Source organism: Chiroxiphia lanceolata, chromosome 2 (assembly GCF_009829145.1).
Source record: "Chiroxiphia lanceolata isolate bChiLan1 chromosome 2, bChiLan1.pri, whole genome shotgun sequence".
NCBI lineage: Eukaryota > Metazoa > Chordata > Aves > Passeriformes > Pipridae > Chiroxiphia > Chiroxiphia lanceolata.
In genome coordinates, this window is record NC_045638.1 from 32455696 (window position 1) to 32475785 (window position 20090).

At 39.5% G+C, this 20090-nt stretch overlaps 1 protein-coding gene across 5 annotated transcripts in view; it reads right to left on the reverse strand.

Annotated features, from left to right (window-relative positions):
• UBE3A (ubiquitin protein ligase E3A) overlaps positions 1-19667 on the reverse strand; it is a 54153-nt gene extending 34486 nt beyond the window's left edge. Inside the window, exons 1-5 of one of the 5 annotated variants that reach the window (XM_032677875.1) lie at positions 19607-19667; positions 15758-15847; positions 10321-10388; positions 2219-2365; positions 1493-1611 (exon numbers count right to left, since the gene is read on the reverse strand). In XM_032677875.1, coding sequence (XP_032533766.1) covers positions 1493-1512 — 20 coding nt within the window. In that variant the 5' untranslated portion in view covers positions 1513-1611; positions 2219-2365; positions 10321-10388; positions 15758-15847; positions 19607-19667. Of the gene's footprint in view, positions 1-1492; positions 1612-2218; positions 2366-10320; positions 10389-15757; positions 15848-19606 lie in introns of those variants that run through there. The other 4 variants (XM_032677876.1, XM_032677878.1, XM_032677879.1 and 1 more) reach the window with 4 other exon arrangements.
• Between the last annotated feature and the right edge of the window lie 423 nt (positions 19668-20090).

The following is a 20090-nucleotide window of genomic DNA, read 5'->3' on the forward strand; positions in this document are numbered from 1 at the left end:
CAAAAACTCTGGACATTTGAGGTGTTGCTATCTTTATTTCAGTATTGGGAAATACAACACATTGAAGCTTTGGGAAAGAGTAGTGCTTCCAGTTGCTATGAAAATATGAGTGAAGTAGTGGCATTAAAAGAAAAACATCAAGAGTACTAATCACTTTGAGCCTTTAAAATAAACATCAGTATGAAGAATTAGAGAAAAAGAGCAGTTTGGTATCCACTTTGCAGGTAAAAAAGGCAGTGATTTGCAGTACAGGTATGTAAACACAGCTATCAGTGTATCCAAAATCCTTTCCTATCCTCATAATTTGTGAGTATTTTATCTGGGCTGTAAAGAGACAGTACAGTTCAGTACATGTTACTGTGAAAAAAAAGTTTATTCTATAAGAGAAACAACTGAAAACCCAACGAAACCCCCAAAACAATAAAAACATGAAAACATTTCAGTAAAGTTCAGAAAAACTTCAATGTAGCTGAGTCGAAAAAGGTTTGGTCCTCTAAGATAAGTGGTTCTACAGAAAACAGGGATCAAATTCCTTCGGCTTATTGTTTTCTAAAACATGAGCAGACCTACCATAATTATGATTTGCAGAACTATTAATGCATATATTATCTCCATTTTAAAAGGTTTCAAATGGCAATGTAAGCACCAAATAAAATGAGCTTTCAGTACTCATTAAATGAAGTGGAAGATCAATCTAATTACAAAAGTTGTACCTGTTTGCTAAGAAGCTATTTATTCTGCAATACCCAATTGTTTACAAACAAGATACCTTGTTATTTTCTCTGAGCAGGCAATAATACTGAAAAACAAGTATATAGTACAGCAAGATGTCCTTTCACTATGTTTAAAATCTGAAACAAGAGTTCTGTTCAGAGAAAATCTCAGAGCAAATGCTCTTAAAAATTTCAGCTTTGAATTAGATTGTAGATACTGATCACAAGACATCAACTAATCTGAATACTGCAGTATGAGCTAGCAAATTAAAATGGTGGCTCATTTCCAGCAACATAGGGAGCAACTTCCCCATTCTGCAAGCCAATCCTTTTACCTTCAGTGTACCTCTTTAGGAGAGGAAAGTAATGGTATGCATGCTTATGCATTTTTAACATCATCAAGCCTCCTGGACAAATACTTTAAAAAAAGAAAAATGAACAAACTGCCTAGATAATTATGCTAAACAATTTATACAGAAATTCAGTATGACAGTAAAAACTACCAGAGAGTTTTAAGTGATAGTATTGTTCCTAAGAAGGTTTTCATGGAGCACTACAGTGCTCATATTTTAAAAAGCAGGCAAAGACAAGCAATGTGAGCTTTGAAATCACCGTTAGCAAGAGTGTAAGTCAACTTTGCCAGCTGACTTATCTTAAACAAACAATATAACTTACTACTATTTATAAAATTAACTTTAAGCCATACAAATTAAATACTTTAAAATAAACATGATAAGTAAGAAATTCCTGAGAAACAATGTGCTATGCTTTATACTTACCTTTTACAAGCTGTGGCCATTCGGTGACATCAGGGTGATCACAATTTTGAGTCACTGATCAAAACCGAGTTGTCACACCAGTCCTGTATCACGCTGGGCTAAGCATAAGCTTAACAACTCTAAATAAGTAAAAATAATGTAGTTAAAAAGCCCTTAATTATTTTCAGCCAGTTCTCTAAATAAAAAAAAACAACATAGAACAGAAGAAAAATATTGATACTAAGCATTGTTTTATCACCAAGATTAAGACCGACTTACAATCATTTTTTGCAAGGCATTCTATGACTTCTAGAGTAACTCAGTACAGTGCTATCAACTAGTGAACTTGAAAATTCAGTAACTTACTTTTAGTCTTTCTAAAAAACCAAAATCCAAACCCATCTTTGGGACCAGTGGAAAGCACCCAACATTAATACAACAAGCATTCAAAGATCTGGAAGCATGTGTGTAAATATGAACTATAATTTCTAACTAGAATAAAATTTCATTATGTGTTTCCCTGATACAACTCAATTAACATTGTTTCTTAGCAAGGCTCTGTTCCCAGGGGAGCAAAAAGTAACCTGCACTTTGTTGTGTGCCTCTCCCCAAAATGAAGTAAGCTACAGCTATGTAAACTTTCAGAAGAGCAACCTTTGCTATCTGTGACAAATCTTTAGATTCTTTGGTCCATTTATATCATGTGTTCTCTCTCCTCTCCCTTAAATTTTCAAAAATGTATTTTACCTGTCAATTGTTTCCCGTGATCTGGCTCCACTGGTAAAAATTGAAGGGTTGGTCCTTTACTTTGTCACGCAGGTGGCAGCCAATGATCACTCAGCAATACTCGTGCCCAGAGCGCCCTGGGACCACCCCAGCTGATTACTTCCATGGCTGAAAAGGAACCAATTAGTCTCTTACCTACTGCTATTATCTACTCTAAACTAAAGTTAACTGATAAAATATTTCCAAACACAATACTCAACACTCAATTCATCCCATTCTCTCTCCCACCCAAGCTCCTAAGTGCACTGGACAAAGCCTGTAAAGCAAAAAGGCCTCTGATGGAGAGTCAGACGACAAACAGCATTGTTCACTTTCTGCTAATATAAAGTTTTGATAAAAATTGGAGTTATTAGTGTATTTAGTAAATAAAAAGTTATCTTACTTTCTCTAAACAGCAGTAGCTATGAAGACAGACCTCTGTACCCTGAGAAGTTCATTCCTGTGGTAACCCAGATGAAGCCCCACATTTGCCAGTTGCCATGCAGCAAGCGCCTCATACAGAACATCAAGGTGCACAAAGCTATTGAGGGCACACCAGCAGCTTTTTGCAACACCCGCAGTCAAAGCAATCTGGTGCAAATACTAAGACAGCACATCAGGTAGCTTTAAATGTCTCAGTAAAAAACATTTGTTTCTTTACTGCACCTTCTTTTGTGCTTCAGTCCAACCTATTACAAGTCTTTCAGCGAGATCTTAGATTTGATTCTCAATGCTACTTTGTATCAGTCAACTTGTCAGAGATATGAAATCACCGACCAGTAAGTAAGGGTTATGATTTTCTAAAGTTTGTCAGGAAAGCTGCCAAGTTTTGTCATTCTACAGTTTGCTATTCTGATACAAACTCTGAACAGAATGAAATTTGTGTTGGTTTCAGAATGATGCTAATTGGTTTTACCATGAACACTCCTTGAGATAGAAAAAGTACCATTTAATGATTTTAATATTAGTAATACTTGAGTGTTGTCACCTTAACACAAGTGCAGTTGACATAAGGAAACTGTAAAAGAAGCTGGCTAGCAAAAATCTCCAAAACAAAACAGAGGTTCTTTAGTACCTATGTTTTACAGGTGTAAATTGTCAAAGTTTAACTGAGTCAATGCCAGGAATGCAGTAACGATTTTTAAAAGTCAGTTGAAAAGGTTCCTCATTTGTCAACATTAAAGGACAAACATGGTAAAGATTTTCAAATTAATGTCTGTCCAAACAGACCCAGTGCCTAGAAAGCATTTCTGGCAGACAACTTATAATTCCTAGGCTAGTTGGATACTATGCAGTGACAGATGATGCAGAACACAGTACATTATCTGTTTCTATTTCATTAACTTTTAAAATTTACCTGACATAAGGACAAAATTCTGAACTTCCTATTCAGCTACCTTTATACTCATGCTTAAAATGTAAACGTTCTCTAACTGGAATATAACATAAAAATCACCCAATCTCAAAATTTGGCCTCTATTTATTCCCTCCAATTATGTTTCCCTTACTCCTTAAGTTCAGCAAAAATTAAGATGGTGATGTAAAACTACTAAGGTGTAAAACACTGCTTAGGCATTCTGATTGTTTAAGACCTGAAAATGTCCACTTTCAGGCAAGTCTCAGCTTTAAAGAAACAGATGCCTATTCTAACACTGATTCTAGCACTTTGCCCAAGTAACTTTCAGTGTGCTAGTCAGAGGACAGATGTATAATCTTTAAAGCCTTGTTGACTGGAAAACCTGCATTCTGTCTGACTGCTGGAAGTATCAGCTCCTTTCTGGAGAGGGTGTGATCAATTGCTCCCAACCTAGACTTGGTCCTATATCACCCAGACTACACGCAAAGGTTCCTTACAGGAGTCTTCCATTCAAATGGAAGCCTGTTAGAACAGCAGGCTGCCAGCAACCTTAGTAAAACAAGGTCTTCCTGAGACTGTTTCATATGGGAGAAGCCATGAACATGACTGACAACAGTGAAGGAGCAAATAAAGTGCTGGTGCTGGATTCAAACACCACCAGATTTTGGAACGTTAAAAACATACATTAGGGTGGTAGCTCTACAAGCATAGCCAAGAAAAGTTTGTGCCAAGGCCTGACACAGATCCAACTCTGTTAGTCAGATTTACCACACCACCGAACATAGTATCCACAGCAGTTCCATGAAGAGAAGCATTATCTGAACTGTCACAAATCCCACTGAGCCGAAGTTAACTCATTTAAGTTTTGTTGTGAAATTTGTATCTACAAATTGAATGTATCATGGGTCAGAGCTTTGAATACGGTAGTTTCAGCATTTCTGATTTGTTGCATGATATCTTAAAACTAGACTTACTGTACTGGGATCTAAAAATCTCATGCCACTTACTTTTCAACAATCTAGATGCAAAAAATCTAAATTAATAATTTTTCCCATCTATCTCCTCCTCATTTTACCTTCCCCACCTATCCTTGCTGCCACTCCTGTGGGACAGAATATGATTGGCAAGGATTCCCTAGAACAGATGAAAGAACTAATTTTTCTAAACCTTCTTCATTCATGCATCAGGAGAGTAGTGTCTGCTGGCAAAGAGACCAGCATGTTGAAACATAGGGTGGGTGGTGAAGGAGACTTACCATCAAAGACCACTTATTTTGAATCTAGTTTGAACAAAGAACATTTTGACTACCTGACACAAACAAGGTAGAAAAAAATCAACTGGTAAGAGAGTAAAAGGACACTACTTGATCAGGAAAGGGAAACCACACTGAGGAATACACTAACATCTTGCATGAGGGTATTATGAAGAATAGGAAACTGACCTAAACCAACTGGTTTTTTTGTCACAGGAATTCCCTTACAAAAAACCCCTCTGTTTCTAACTTACCTTTTAGAAGGTAGGAACGGCAGCCCCAGAGCAGATATTTATTCTTTGTACTCAAATGAATTTCACTGGTCTTTGCTGTTCTCATCATCGTGGCTTACGGTTTAGGCTTTCACAGACACACAGAGCAGCTGAAGGTATGAAACGAAGTCTGTGCCTGTGGAGTATGTCCAAGAAACCCAAGAAGGCCGCTAGGCTCTTTGGGACTGGGCAGGTCATATCTGCCTAGTGAATAGTTATGAGGGGTAGAATCAACCAGGACTGCAACAACCCCTACTGCAATTAGGAAGACAATATACAAGTTCCACGTCTTCAAACTGCATGTCTGAAGAACCTTGTGTGTTTTGGGCTAGCCCTCATCAAGAGGGAACGGGATAAATAATGTTTATACAGTGATTTGGAACACCACCTATTTCTCCAAGGCAGCATAGGTGAATATTTTCTGAAAAGAATGTTCCTATCAGCTCAAGAAGAGGGAGGAAATAAATAATAAATGAGTGAAAGAACAAGATGTCAGAAAGCAAGTTCAGATGCATCAGAAGGGGCTAAAAGCAACTTTGTTGCATAGCTTGATGAGATCTCTTTGCATATTTCATTTACTGTTGAAAGTCTGCCATTATAAACATGAGCCAAGAAGAGGTCCCCAGCTGCAACATACAGAACCTAAAGCCACAGCATGAAGAGTTTAAGTACTTATTTGTCAGCAATGAAAAATAAAGACAAATAGCTTCCAGGTACAAATCACCAAATTAAAAGTTGTTACTTATATGGATTTCCTAAACCTACTACTTTCCCTGGGTTATTTGATGTTTATTTTCTGTCAGAGCACAGCAATCTGGCAGCTGACACAGTATCTGAGATCTTCGAAGACCCCTCAGAGAAGGAACACTTTTGTATACTATAACTTCTTATTGACCTTATTAAAAGATGGGTGCCTTGGGAGGTGGCACTTGTAAGAATTTAGGTTTCCTTTACAGAAGTGGCTATCCAAGTAGTCTTTGATCCAATTTTTTTTTATTATTCTCTTTTTGATCTATGTTGAATATGGGGGTGATTCACATCTGTACAAAGAAGTGCCATGATCTACCTTACCATCCAGCATCAGAATTTGAGTTGCTTAATTAATCATCTCTCTCAAGAAGATACCACTAAAGACAGCTTTTGTATGTTTTCTAAAGAATCCCTCTGAATTCTCCAAGAATGAATTTTATATGTTCCCAGAATGACTTTGAACACCACAACGGAACAGTCATCTCTATACAGTAAGGAACTGACAACTGATAGGAAAGTTGGCCTTTTATAAATTGAGATTGATTCAAGTGTCTTGAAGAATATTTACCAAATCCCTACGTTCAATCTTAATTGTCATCTGCAGAGAAAAAACAAATAAATAATGTAATAGGCACATTTAAGCCTTAATTTCTTGATAAGGTTGGAAATATCATTTACTTTTGCTGCCTGTGTGCTGCTTCCAACACACAAAACATAAAAAGTCATAAAATTCCAGAAGTTGTCTTCATGCATCTAATTAGAAGGTCAAATTATTAATGATCCTATGGTAAAATAAACCAGCACTAATACAACCTGATCGTATAAATCCTAATGGAGCCACAAAAAACCCCAACCAAACGGTAATAAGGCATCTATATGGGTTTTTTTTCCACTGCCCAGTAAATGAAACAATTCAACTAATAACAACAAATGCAAAATCACATTCGTTAGAAGACCAAAAGAATTGGGTTCTATCCTGGAAAATGCCAACCTGAAGTGACTAAGGCAGTCACAACCAACGAGCAAACGTACACACGCTCCTAATATCACAAGAATGACAGATATGACTCATGAAGCATTCATGAAAAAGTGTCTATTCATCTGCACAAAGTATTTCAGACACCTTCAAAACTTAAACCCAGTTCTCCAATTATTCAATATTCTTCAAAAGTGTAGTAGAAAAGAGCTACAAAGACAATGTAAAGATAGAGGAAAATGCGTTGTGATTAGACAATGAAAAGAATTCAAAGTTAATCAGGTTAATCATTATGGACACTGGAAGAAACTAAGTCTTCTCACAGCACAGAAAGAACACAAATATCTTCCAACTAAAAGAAAGCACACAAACACCCTATGACTAGAAACTGAAGCATGCAGGATAATGAGGACAAGTAACACTTGAAGAAATTATTCGGGGTGGGGATCTGAATTTGCTACTATCTTCAAATTAAAGTTGGTGCCATTTTGGAATTTACACTTCAGTAAAAATACAAGTTATGAGTTTAATAAAGGTAGAATTTTGTGCATCTCAATACAAAGAGATCAAGCATCGACTTATATAAATCTCCATCCTATAATATCTGTACTTTGCTTTTATGTCAATACTCTACTGTGCTGGTTTTGGCTGCAATAGAGTCCATTTTCTTCACAGTAGCCAGTGTGGAGCGGTGTTTTGGATTTGTGCAAGGAACAGTATAGGTAACACAGGGATGTTTTTGATACTGTTGAGCAGTGCTTGCACAGAGTCAAGGCCTTTCCTGCTCTTCATCCCACCCACGAGCAGGTACAAGGAGTTGGAAGGGGACACAGCCAGGACAGCTGACCCCAGCTGACCAGAGAGACATTTCCCTATCATATGGTGTCATGCTCAGCATGTAAAGCTGAGGGGAAAAGGAGGAACAGGGATAATGTTTGGAGTCATGGCATTTGTCTTCCCAAGTCATTGTTTCATGTGACAGAACACATCTAACTGTCACACGTTACCTGCTTTCTTGGAGATGGCAGAACACCTGCCTGACAGTGGTGAACAATCTCTCTGTTTTGCTTTGCTTGTATGTGTAGCTTTTGCTTTATCTAACAGACTGTCTTTATCTCAACCCAGGAGTTTTCTCACTTTTACTCTTCCCATTCTCCTCCACATCCCACTGCTGGGGGGAGCAAGAGAGTGGTTGTGTGGTGTTCAGTTGCCAGCTGGGGTTAAACGATGATATTCGCAAAGCACAGAATAACAGAAAAATATCTAATGTTTGCCCTGGTTCCCTCCCCTCAAGTCAAAGTTTAAGGTCTGTGTGTTATTTCCATTTTCTACAACTGCCCCTGCAACTCTGGACCCTAGATTTTGCCTTCAACATTTACTTTTGGCTTGCTATTTCAGTAAGATCATAGATGTGTTTTATTCACCTTTGTAAAAGAAGGAGAGACACAAAATTTTCTTTAGCTTCTGCATTTTTCACTTAGACTACAGCTGATTTTTCTTCCACTACACACACTCCTAATTTTTTTGCAGCAGAACCATTTGTTTCTATTTCAGTTATACCTGTTACTCGAGGCTCCCTCCAAAATGATATACAGTTATGAATAGAAAGCCCCTCCTACATCAGTAGGTGAAATCCAATCATCTATTTAAATTTCTTTTAGTACCTCTTCTTTTATTGACTAACTATCAAGTTCAGTTACTTTCAGGTAAGTTTTACAGCTTTGCTTCAGCTTTAATATTTAAACTTTCATTCTGTCTGTCCTTTTGCTTCTGGTCTGTTATTTTGATTTCTTTTGCCACCCAGTTTTCATGCTGCCTTCCATGTAAAGCACCTTTCCGTTCACCAAGTCTTCAGTGTCACCAGCATGTTTGTTTAAATACAGTTTATATTAAGATCAAGCAACCATGCAATTTTATAGCATGACATTCAGCTTTTCTGATGTTCCAGTAGTATTCACTACTCACCATTTGTGGGGAACTAGAGGGGAATTCTTCATCACTTTATGAAGCACATACCATTACAAAGACTCTACACATACATACAGTGGCAAGCAGTTAAACATTCAGAAAAAAAGCAGCCAGCAGGAATAATGGCAATAAATAAACAATGGCTTAGGTTTGAAGAGCCATCACACATACAACTGATATTGAACTGGAGAGCAAGAAGCAGGTGGGTGGTCCCAGTGGTGCTGTGGGTGCAAAAATGAATATACACTACCTGCCAGATGCCTGCTAGAGTAAAGGACCAATCTACACAATTCTCTCAGGAACATCTGGATTGTGATAATGTAACATTATAGCTTTTTGACAGATTTACAATTTTTAATTAGTATACACTACAGCTAAAGTTCCAGCTTAGAATTAATCATATTATTATCACCTATCTATACCTTCCTACAAAACAACTTAAAAACATCCAACAACTTTTCTGCAAACTTGAGACTTCAAAACTTTAAGTACATTCCTATGTAAATTACCTTCGAAAGAAAAATCCAGACATAAACCCATGGCACAGAAAACTCCTGTCAGCAGTTACTGAGCTCTTCCCCACATTTTAAGGGGTTAAAAGAGGAAGTACATACATAGCTTAGAAGCTGTTGTTGAAGTAACTACATACAATCTTATATAAGCATTAATAGACCTATTTAATATGGTAGAAAAATTAACTTAAACGATAATTGGTTTTTTGAATGCAGTGATGCAAAAAGTTTCAAAAATTCTTTATGTACCACGTTGCAGAACTATAGGACTTAAAAGACACTGCAAAGTGGTGCATCTCCAGGTACACAGGAATACCAGGTATCTCCACAGAACTACACCAGAATAAAGTCAGGAAATGGAAATCAAAATAACTACAAGTTCAAGTTCCAACCCTGCTGCAATACACATACATATTTTTAAACCGGTTGGACACTTAGGAGTCTAGACAAAGAGATACATGTACCATGGGTTTATGTTAACACTGTTAGAAAAGATTATATTTCTGTAATTCACAGCATTCCTATCTGTAAATTTGACTTACACTGATGATTGCATAAGTTTTTAGTAGTTCTGAACTTACTTTTCGAGTCATATCTCATATCTAAAGGGTGTACAAGCCTGACTATAAATATGCTCAGCAGCAAATAAAATCAACCCACACAGCTTTCAGAAAAACACCAATTCTTATCTAATCCACGGAGAAATAAATGAATGGTAGCAGCATGATGCTGAGTTTGTTAAATCAAAAGGGAATTCATCAATGTTATATCACGAGTATTTATTTTCTCCAAGAAAAATCAAATAACTCAGTTTTCTAGAGAATTATGACTAAGTAATAGTTAACATCATCAAAAAATAAGGGACAAATGAATGTGTGTTTCTTCCTGAATTTATTTTCAACTTTGTTTTTCTTTTTAAAATCAGGAGACAAAAGTGTAACTATTTGCTTTTATAATTACTAGAATACAAATAATATAAGTGAAAACATAAACATACCATATCTTTCAAGAGCTGAACAATCTTGCTCTTTCAAATTCCAAAATGGACTTCTACAGTTCTTGTACCTATAATGCAAAACATTACAGTTCAGTTTTTGCACCATGCTCCATATTGATCTGAAGCTCAATATGACTTCAAGACAATACATTCAAGAATGCGGTCACAAGTCTGCAAAGAAAGGAAACACAGAATCGTAGAATATGTCTACTTGGAAGGAACCTAACAAGGATCATAGCACCCAACTCCTTGCTCCTCACAGGATACCTAAAACTAAACCATATAACTTACCAAATTAAATCATACTTCCTATAAAAAAACACAATAGAAAATACTTACTATGTTAAGGAAGCTACAAAAGCAGAAGGTTCATACAAACAGCGTTCCCCATTCTTTCCCCTGTAGTGATACTACAGGACTTCCCATCCCTGGAGGTCTTCAAGACCAGGCTGAATGGGGCTCTCAGTAACCTGGTCTAGTGGAAGGTGCCCCTGCCCCTGCCCCTGCAGGGGGGTTGGGTTGGAACTAGGTGATCTTTAAGGTCCCTTCCAACCCTAATCACTCCCTGATTCTATGAAATCTAGCAATCACTTTCCAAAAAGTTAGTCATTTGGCACAGAGTAATACATTTTCAGTACCATGAAGATTTGATACATAATTTCTTGGTTTAAAAACTCTATTAAGAACAAAAAAATCCAACACAGTTTATTTAGGTTGATCTCCAACACAGACCAGAGTTCTCACAAAGGAAATTCCGATCTGGTTGCTTTAAGAGTAGATTCAGGTTTATCTTTAAATATGTCAAACCTCATTTAGTGCCAAGAGCCCATTCCTTTATCAGGAAAGTGAAACGGGGTGATCCTGGACCAACAGAGTCTTGCCAGTAAAGCTCTAAGCACTAACAGTTTATACACAATTTTTTGCTTTATAAAGAAGTTATATAGGGCACCCTACCTGTTTCATGAAACAAGGCTGCTATTTTGACAAAAAATTCTAATAATTATGGTAGCTTTCTGTAGAGTTAGGATTAATGATACACAATTGTATCAAGAAAACTTTACTGCCAGTCAGAAGAAAAAAGAAAAATTTATTTGAACAAATGAAAGAGTAATTGATGATTTTCCTATTTGGAGGTAGCACTTCCACTCCATATCAACAACAGAAACCCAGAACCCCTTATATTCTACTGAAGAATAATTCTTCACTTACAGTAACTGCATTAGACGTTCAGTTAAAAGTATTCTAACAAATGCGACCAATATTTTCACACCTTGCATAGCAGGACTTCCATCTTGAACTTCAATGTATCTATTTGTTCCTGTACATACACAGAGCAATGTCATCTGTATAAAATTTTCTCATTCTCTTCTAAGGTACAAAAGCACCAATTTTCAGCGTGCACAGAGTAGGAGGAGAGCACCAACTACAGCATGAAGAAGTATCACAAATACATCTACCAGGGATCTTATGAATAGTGCTCAGCAATAGGAGAAAACAATGCTTCCCAACATAACTGAAGCTATGGAGTAGTGTAGGACAGTACCATTGATAGAGCAAACAAGACCACAAAGGAGGAGATGTAGACGGGATTTGCATAACAACATGCAGTTAGCAGAAGAGCAAATAACTCCAGCAACACAAAACTGAAATTCCTGGACTTCCACTTCTCCTTCTTCAGTCTCACCCCACCAGTCACCACTAAGGCAGAACAGAGAGTTCAGCAGTCTACTAAAAACATTTGCTCAAAGATTACATGGCCAACAACAAAATGAAATAAGGATCTGTAATGCTTGTCCAAAAGGAATGAAAATGATTTCATGAAGTCAGACATGCTTTCACATTCACCTTTAGAATACTTCTTAATTAGCACTAAGCCACATCTGCCTAAAAAAATGTAAATGGCCAGTGTGACTAAATTCTTGGCCAACACTATTGCGTCCACTCAACATTAAAAAAAAAAAAATCTTGATCTGTGACATGACCACAGCCAAAAGAGCTGCTTGTTTACAACTATGTCATACATTTTCAATAAGAAAAAGAAACTTCAAGGCACACTGGATTATAATAACACAGACTTGTAAACTACTGAATTAACCACATAGTACTAAACAGAATTGCAAAATATTTAAGAAATTAATTATAAATTACAAAAAATGTTTTGCAACTCTCATATCTGGTTCAATAAAAGATATCATAAAATCACCTCTATCAGTGCTTAAATGATATTTTCCACTTGTGTATTTGGGTTGTTGTGTTTGCCTAGTTGTTTTTTTTCAATAACTGTCACACAACAGGAATAGAAGAAAAAATTCTGAGAGCATTACCCTAAAGAAAATGGTAGGTATGTTACCCAGTATTATAGATTTTCTAATACAATTTCAAATATTTAAATTCAATTAATAATAATTTTCTTCCACAACTGACATTTTAATGTTAACCAAAATAAAATTTAACCAAAATCACGTTAGCCAAATAAAAAACAAGTATTCATAAACATCCTTCTTTCAATAAGATATTCAGGTTATAGGAATCCTGCAAATGGAGTATTTATCACAAGCTTACTATGTAAAGGGCTCAACCTTCACAACCAAAAAATACCAGTGTTTCACAGAAGTGGTACACTCTCTCAGGAATTTCCTTGTCCTGGAATTCTGATGGGATTTGCAGGTTGTGTGGACTCTTAAGTATGTATTTCTATTATCTACAACGAGTAAATTTCCCTGCAACAGCTGAAACACGCCTGGATTTAGCTACTCAGCCAGTGTACACTGGTATACCTTGGACTTTCTAAAAATAAAGTGGGGTGTATACACATAGTAAATCATAATATTCATCACCAAGACTTTGGACATGAGATTTCACTATGAAAAAAAAAAAAAGCAATCATTATCTGAATATGGCTATACAAATAAGAAAGATGAAACACTGTACTAGAAACAGAAATTCTACGGTAGTGGTAAACTTCTTCAGTATTATCTAGCTTTGTAAAAGTTTTTCATTCCTTTTAAGAAAATGAAAACCAACACACTGTAAAATAAAAATACTTTAAGCATTACAGTAGTCAGCTCAAACACATGACTAACCATAATGCAAAAGAAAAATTCACCTACAACTATGATAGCCTTTCTTGAAGTATTTTGACATATGTCCCACTTCAGAAGTTCAGCTCCTTTAAGAGCCGCTCCACACCCTCTAACACCCCAAGTCTGCTGAACGGCAGCTGCTCCAACCTGGGTCCCACAGAGCATACCAGAGCAGGAGCACACAAGTAATACCAGAGCCTGGCTGCCTGGACAAGCCTGGCATCTCTCAGCACTGTGCAAGCTTGGCAACACAATACGGATCGCTCTTGTGCCTCCTCTGCGCGCAGCTCCTAAAGGTAAGGGAGAGGAGTGTTTGTCATCCTAATCTCCTCGTTTCATCAACTTCTTTGGTGTAATGACTATCAAGAAAGTATTAACAAGTCCTAAAAGGGGTCTGTCAAAGGAAGCAAAGATGGTGGCCTTCTCTGTGAAGTAGAGATGAACTAGTTTCACCTCTAGAACTCTACCTCAGTCAAGACAGAAGTTCTGTCACAGTTCTTATATGACACCAGAATGAAAAGCAAACTATATGGACTAATTGTTGCCAGATAGTTATGCAGCAACTACAAACCTCAAATACACGTTCCATGATTTTGTGCTTGCAATCCTACTGGATGATGCACAACCCATCAAGATCAAATTCCCTCTGAGTTTCAAACTATCCTATAGTTTACACATAAATTTTGTCTTTAGTTATTTAGGTCACAGCTTTGACATTTTGTCACAAAAGGACTGAACATGAAGGCATATGGAGGACAGGGAGGCGATTTGAGACAGCCACCACAGCTTCACCAAGGGCAAGTCTTGCCTGACCAACCTAATGCTGTTCTATGATAGAGTGACTCCATCAGTGGACAAGGGAAGGGCTACTGATGTTGTCTAGCTGGACTCGTGTAAGACCTTTGACTTGGTCCCCCACGACACCCTTCACCTGAAATCAGAGAGATGTGGATTTAATGGTTGGACTCTTCGGTGGATGAGGAATTGATTGGATGGTTGCATGCAGAAGGTCAATGGCTCAATGTTCAGATGAATGTCAATGGCGGCTGGTATCCCTCAGGGGTCCATACTGGGACCAGCACTGTTTAGTATCTTCACTGACAGACAGTGGGATTTTAGTGCACCCTCAGCAAACCTGCAGATGACACCAAGCTGTGTGATGTGGCTGACAGGCCTGAGGAACAGAATGCCACCAGGAAGAAACTGGACAAGCTTGAAAAGTGGGCCAGTGGGAACCTCATTCAACAAGTCCAAGTGCAAGGTCCTGAACGTGGGTCAGGACAACCCCCAGTGTCAATACAGGTTGAGGGATGAGGGAATTGACAGTTGTGCAGAGAAGGACTTGGAGATACTGATGGCTTGCGGACCAGAATGTATCCTGGGTTGCATCAGAAGCAGCAGGACCAGTAGGTTGAAGGAGGCAAGTCTCCCTCTGTACTTCACTCTTCTGAGACCCCACCTGGAGTACTGAATCCAGTTCTGGAGTTCTCAGCACAGGAAAGACATGGATCTGTTGGAGCAAGTCCAGAGGAGGGCCACAAAAATGATCACAGGGTTGGAGTACCTCTCCTGTGAGGAAAGGCTGAGAGAGTTGGTGTTGTTCATCCTGGAGAAGAGAAGGATCTGGAGAAACCTGACTGCAGCCATTCAGTATTTATGGGGAGTTTATAGGAAAGATGAGGACAAACATTTTAAAAGGGTCTGCTATGACAGGACAAGGTAATGATTTTTAACTAAAAGATGGTAGATGAGGACTAGATATAAGAAAGGAAATTTTTACAATGAGGGTGGTAAAACACTGGAACAGGTTGCCCAGAGAGGTGGGAGATGCCCCAACCCTGGAAACGTACAAGGTCAAGCTGGACGGGGCTCTGAGCAGCCCGACCTAGCTGAAAATGTCCCTGCTTATTGCAGGGAGGTTGAACTAGATGACATTTAAAGGTCCCTTCCAACCCAAACTATTCCAAGTCTATGGAAAACAAAAGTAGTACACTCCATATTAAGCAGTCAACTGGTACATCAGCTCGTTTGTCCTAAATCATAACTGCTGTGATCCACCTCTGGTGACAGCCCCACTTTTGACATACTACATAAGATAAGCACGATCCTCAAAATGAAATCACGTTAGTATATGAAGCATGTTTTTAAAGTAACTTGAATGGATGCAAACAGCAACACTTTTCAATGAAAAGTACTGGGACAGTTACATGCTACGAACACCCCTTTCAAGCCACCAGACTGAAAAAAAAAGTTCAAACCTCTGCTTTGCTAACCAGAAGTTTCTGTTAAAACACATACACCTCTGCTCTAAGAAAATGCAAGTTGCTTCAAAAGAAGCAAATCACCCCTCTTACCTAAAACAGTGAAGTGAGAGTCCAGAGGGAAGCCACCCATTTAGTTCCACACAGCTGAACAACTGCAGCTTCTCCTAATTCTTCACCACTCTGTAAAACATGGGCAAAGAGCCATGCAGGATGATCATGGAAAGAATATTGGTAAAGACTGACTTCCACCCCCTTCCTCCATTCATCAGTTTGCATAATACAGGGAAGCAGGCTCAACCTATTAAGGTAAGTAAGAAGTAGTTAATGCTTCCTTTAAGAGATTCATTCATAAGAATATTTTCTGAGACAGAACACCATGGTAATATTTAATTTATAATGTAATTTTGGACCCAGTAAGTTATTTTGTCCATAAGTTCTGTCACTCCTAGCCACAGCAAGGTGGAATTATTCAAAAATAGCAATTTAAAGCGCTATTTAGTCACGTGTTATATTGCCAAACCTGGATCTCAACATTGTTTCATTTTCATGTTTCTCCTATGAGGTTATTTTCTGAAGAAATGTGTCACCAGCTGGTCCAGCTACTGAAGTGTGGCTTCGTTACAAAATGTTACCTCTGGATTGTATTTGCTGGCCTTCTGCTAACCAACCAGATATGTTAGACACATTAGTATTCATACGAACCAGCTTTTTCCCAAACTTTTATTCATGGACAACACAACCTTATGAGGCTGTCAGGCACTGCCTGCAAATACCAGAAGTTAATGCAGTGAACGCTGAGGTCAAAGTATCTAAGGTGACAAAATTAACTTCAAACAAGAGATTTGCTCATTGCTGTTGTCTCTGGGAACCAGCTATTTAGCAATGCTTACAGTACATTTCTGGGAGGGGGGAAGGAGTAATTTTTTTTTTAAGTAAACAACATACTCTAGATTTTTTTGTTACAGACCCTGGTAACAAATGTATTAACCCTCTCCTTCCATGAACAAATCAGAATTTGATTAATGACAGGAAACTTTTCAACACTGCTTCTCTATGGAACTATAAAACTACCTTAAATATACAGGATAATTCAGAAAAATTGTAAAACAGGCTTCCTTTGTTTAAAAATCAATATCAATTCATTAATTAGAGTGAAGACCTGGCCCACAGTACCAGAAATGAAGACTGATGCTGGAAATGAGATATATGCCTACACACTTCATGAATTCTGTCCCCTTTTCCCTCAATTGCATGTTCTATTTTTAAAAATTAGTGGCTTTTATCTTCAGGTGTATGAATACATCAGTGTGGGGAGGGAGAAAGACATTTCCTGTGCTTAAAAAAGATGAATTCTCTCTGGACAATCACTAAGTAAACTGAAACTAAAAGCAGCAGAGGGTGGAAGAAAACTCTTTCCTACACAGCAAAAATTAAGATGATGCATATTTACAAACAGTAATCACTAAATTAATTTCATCAAAAGTGTCATATCATGTACTACACTAATTATTGTTTATTAAAATGTTATATACTTATGTTCACAATTAAGCGTGTTTATTACTTAAAACTCAACTCAAAGATATTTCTACCCCTATTATTTATTTGGTTAATAGAACCTGTGAATTCAGAGAACTAGTGAAGAAAATGTCAACAAGGGACATAATTATAATGATTTGATACTGTGGTACATATGTCGTTTCATATTTTTGAAAGAGAAGTTAAATTATATGAAAAAGAACCTGTTTTATTTTCTCGAGTCAATTAGAATAGGGACAATCTCAAGGTGCTCTAACAAGCTGAGAATATCCCTATATGTATTTAACATACACACCCAATTTCAAATCCATTCACAAAAGAATCATTGTTTGCATGTTTTTAAGCAACAGCAGCAATTAAAAAAAAAAAGACTAAGTTTTGTTTGGTATTGAAAAAAAGGATCAAACCCACACAACTTCAGAGTTCTGAGGCGGAAACTCAGAACTGGAGAGAAATCCAGGCGTTGAAGCACACTCCTGTGAAAAAGTCTCTGCTTTTTCAAGCCTGGCTTTTTCTACACGGTCAAAAACCCATATCCCAGAACGAACCCAAACAAATCAACCACTGATATTGCCAAATTGGTGGTTTTGTTTCTAAATTCCTAGGATATACTCAGGACACTCCAGTGAAGGGAAAGAGCAAAGAACTCTGATAAACAAAATTAACTTGTTAATTCCATTAGGAAAGATGCTACATTAAACAGCAAACATTTACAGCAGAATGGAAGGTATTTGTAAAAGAGATGAAGCATCTGTAATATTGCACAGAAATAATTTCAATTAAAGGTATTTTTCAGCTTTGTAAACCTAAGCAGTTGACTAGGTCTTCTTTGAATGTTTTTCTGTATTGAGTTGACAGAATATTACTATAAGGAAGACAAGTCATAAGCACTGCAAACTAAATCTGTTTTAAAAGACAAACATAAGTGATAGTTTTCTTCACATATCCACAGCAGTTTAGCAATGCACATTTAATATTTTCAATTCAACACACTCATTAAACTGAGTTTTACCACGTTTTCCAATTTCTCAAAAGTACCTTAAACTGCTTCCATGATAAAAGGGCACAGAGTACTCAGTGCCACCATCCAAATCAAGCAGTTTGTGAGAACTGTAAAGCCTGTTTCCTGCAGTTTTCATTCTTATCAAGAGGTACCTCTCACCACCTGCATTATTCTCCCCCACCAGTCATAGATGTTTAACAAAACAGTACAACCTCTAAGAGTGTAGCTTCTCCCTTAGCAGGGAATCTCTCTCTAAGTGGATGCTATTTGCATGAATTAGGAACTTAATCTTATCTTTTAGACCTCTCCCTTTCAAACCAGTCAGCCAGTCAGAAAAAAAAAAGATAAACTGACAATACAACCAGGTAGGTCTTACTTTGTTAGGAAATCAAAGTGAGAACTGGGTACAATTTTCCACTGAGCAACTTTTTGCTAGACATGCAAGATGCTCGACAGAACCAATCTGAGAAGCCAAGTTCTCATAGAGCTTCAGGTCTGCAGACTCCTACTGAGGCAGGTAAGTTTCAATACAGACAGAGGGAGCATCCCTGAAGTGATGTGTAAGACACGTGGTTTGTCTCAGAGTTAGAACATCAGACACATTACATAGAAGGAAATACAAACAAGTATTTTCATTAATTGGAGGGAAAACAAAAAAGGAATAACTGCAAGTCTACAGATTACAGGTTCCTGCCACTTAAAGGAGAGTCGTGGAACATGTTTTGTTTCCTAAGCAGTAGTAACTTCTGAACGACCACAACACATCGTCTTAGACATCTGATTTACAAATCAACAGCGAACCATAACACCCTTTAAGAGAAACACTGCTTAAAAACTGAAACCCAGAAAGACCCGCAATCAGGAGCGACCGATCACATGCATCATCAAGGCTGCCTGCGCACAGGTGAGCAGACCCAACTCCTCAGGCTGCGCAGGAGGTAACACGAGTAAGTGAACGGAGCCACTTTGTGAAGCACGCCCTGCACACTGGTCAGAGACCCTCGCAGCACTTCCCGTTACCGCAGCGGCCGCGCCGATGGTAACGAGCCGGCCTATGCCCAGGGCAGTCCCGCGGAGCAGCCCCGGGCCGGGTAGCGGAGGCAGAGCAGGCGGGTTCACCCAAGGTCGCCCGGCGAACCCGGTTTTCCGGGGGGGCGGGGGAAGCCCGGAGCCACCCGCCCGGCCGGCCTTCCCGCTCCTGGGGAGCGCTGGGGCGGCTCCACACCCATGTGCCTCCCGGGGAGCGGGAGAGGACCCCGGGGTCGCCGCCTCCCGTCCGCCCTCCCCACCCCGGCGGCGGAGAGCGGGCAAGGCCGCCTCTCCCGCGACTCCCTCCCCTCCAGGGTCGGCGTGAGCCAGGCGCCATCCCCGCTCCCACCCTGCGCGGTACCCACACGGACCTGGGCGCCGCGGCTGCTGCTCCGGGGCGCTCCCGCCGCCGCCGCCGCCCGGGCTCATGCGGGGGCCGCGCCGCGTTCGGGGCCGGGCCGCGGGCGAGGAGGAGGCGCCGCCGCCGCTGCTGCCGGTGCCGCCGGAGCCGCGGCCTGGCGGGGCGGAGAGGGAGAGGCGGCCGGGTCGGGCGGGCGCGTCTCCTCCTCCTGTTCCTACTGCTGCTCCTGCTGCTGTGCCGGGCCGGGCCGCGCTCAGCGCGAGCCCCGCGCCTCCATCTTGGGACAACGCGGATGTCGGCGCGGCGCAGGCTCGGGGCGCGCGGGGGGGCGGAAGGGAGGCAGGGAGGACCGGCCGTGTCCCGGCGTGCAGCGCGGGCGGGGGCGAGGCGAGGCAGCGGCGCGCTACCCACCGCGGGGAACCATAGAGAGCGGCCAGACCGACGCCTTCCGGCCCTGTGCGCTTGCGGCGGCGCCCGGCGGAAAGGGCGAGGCG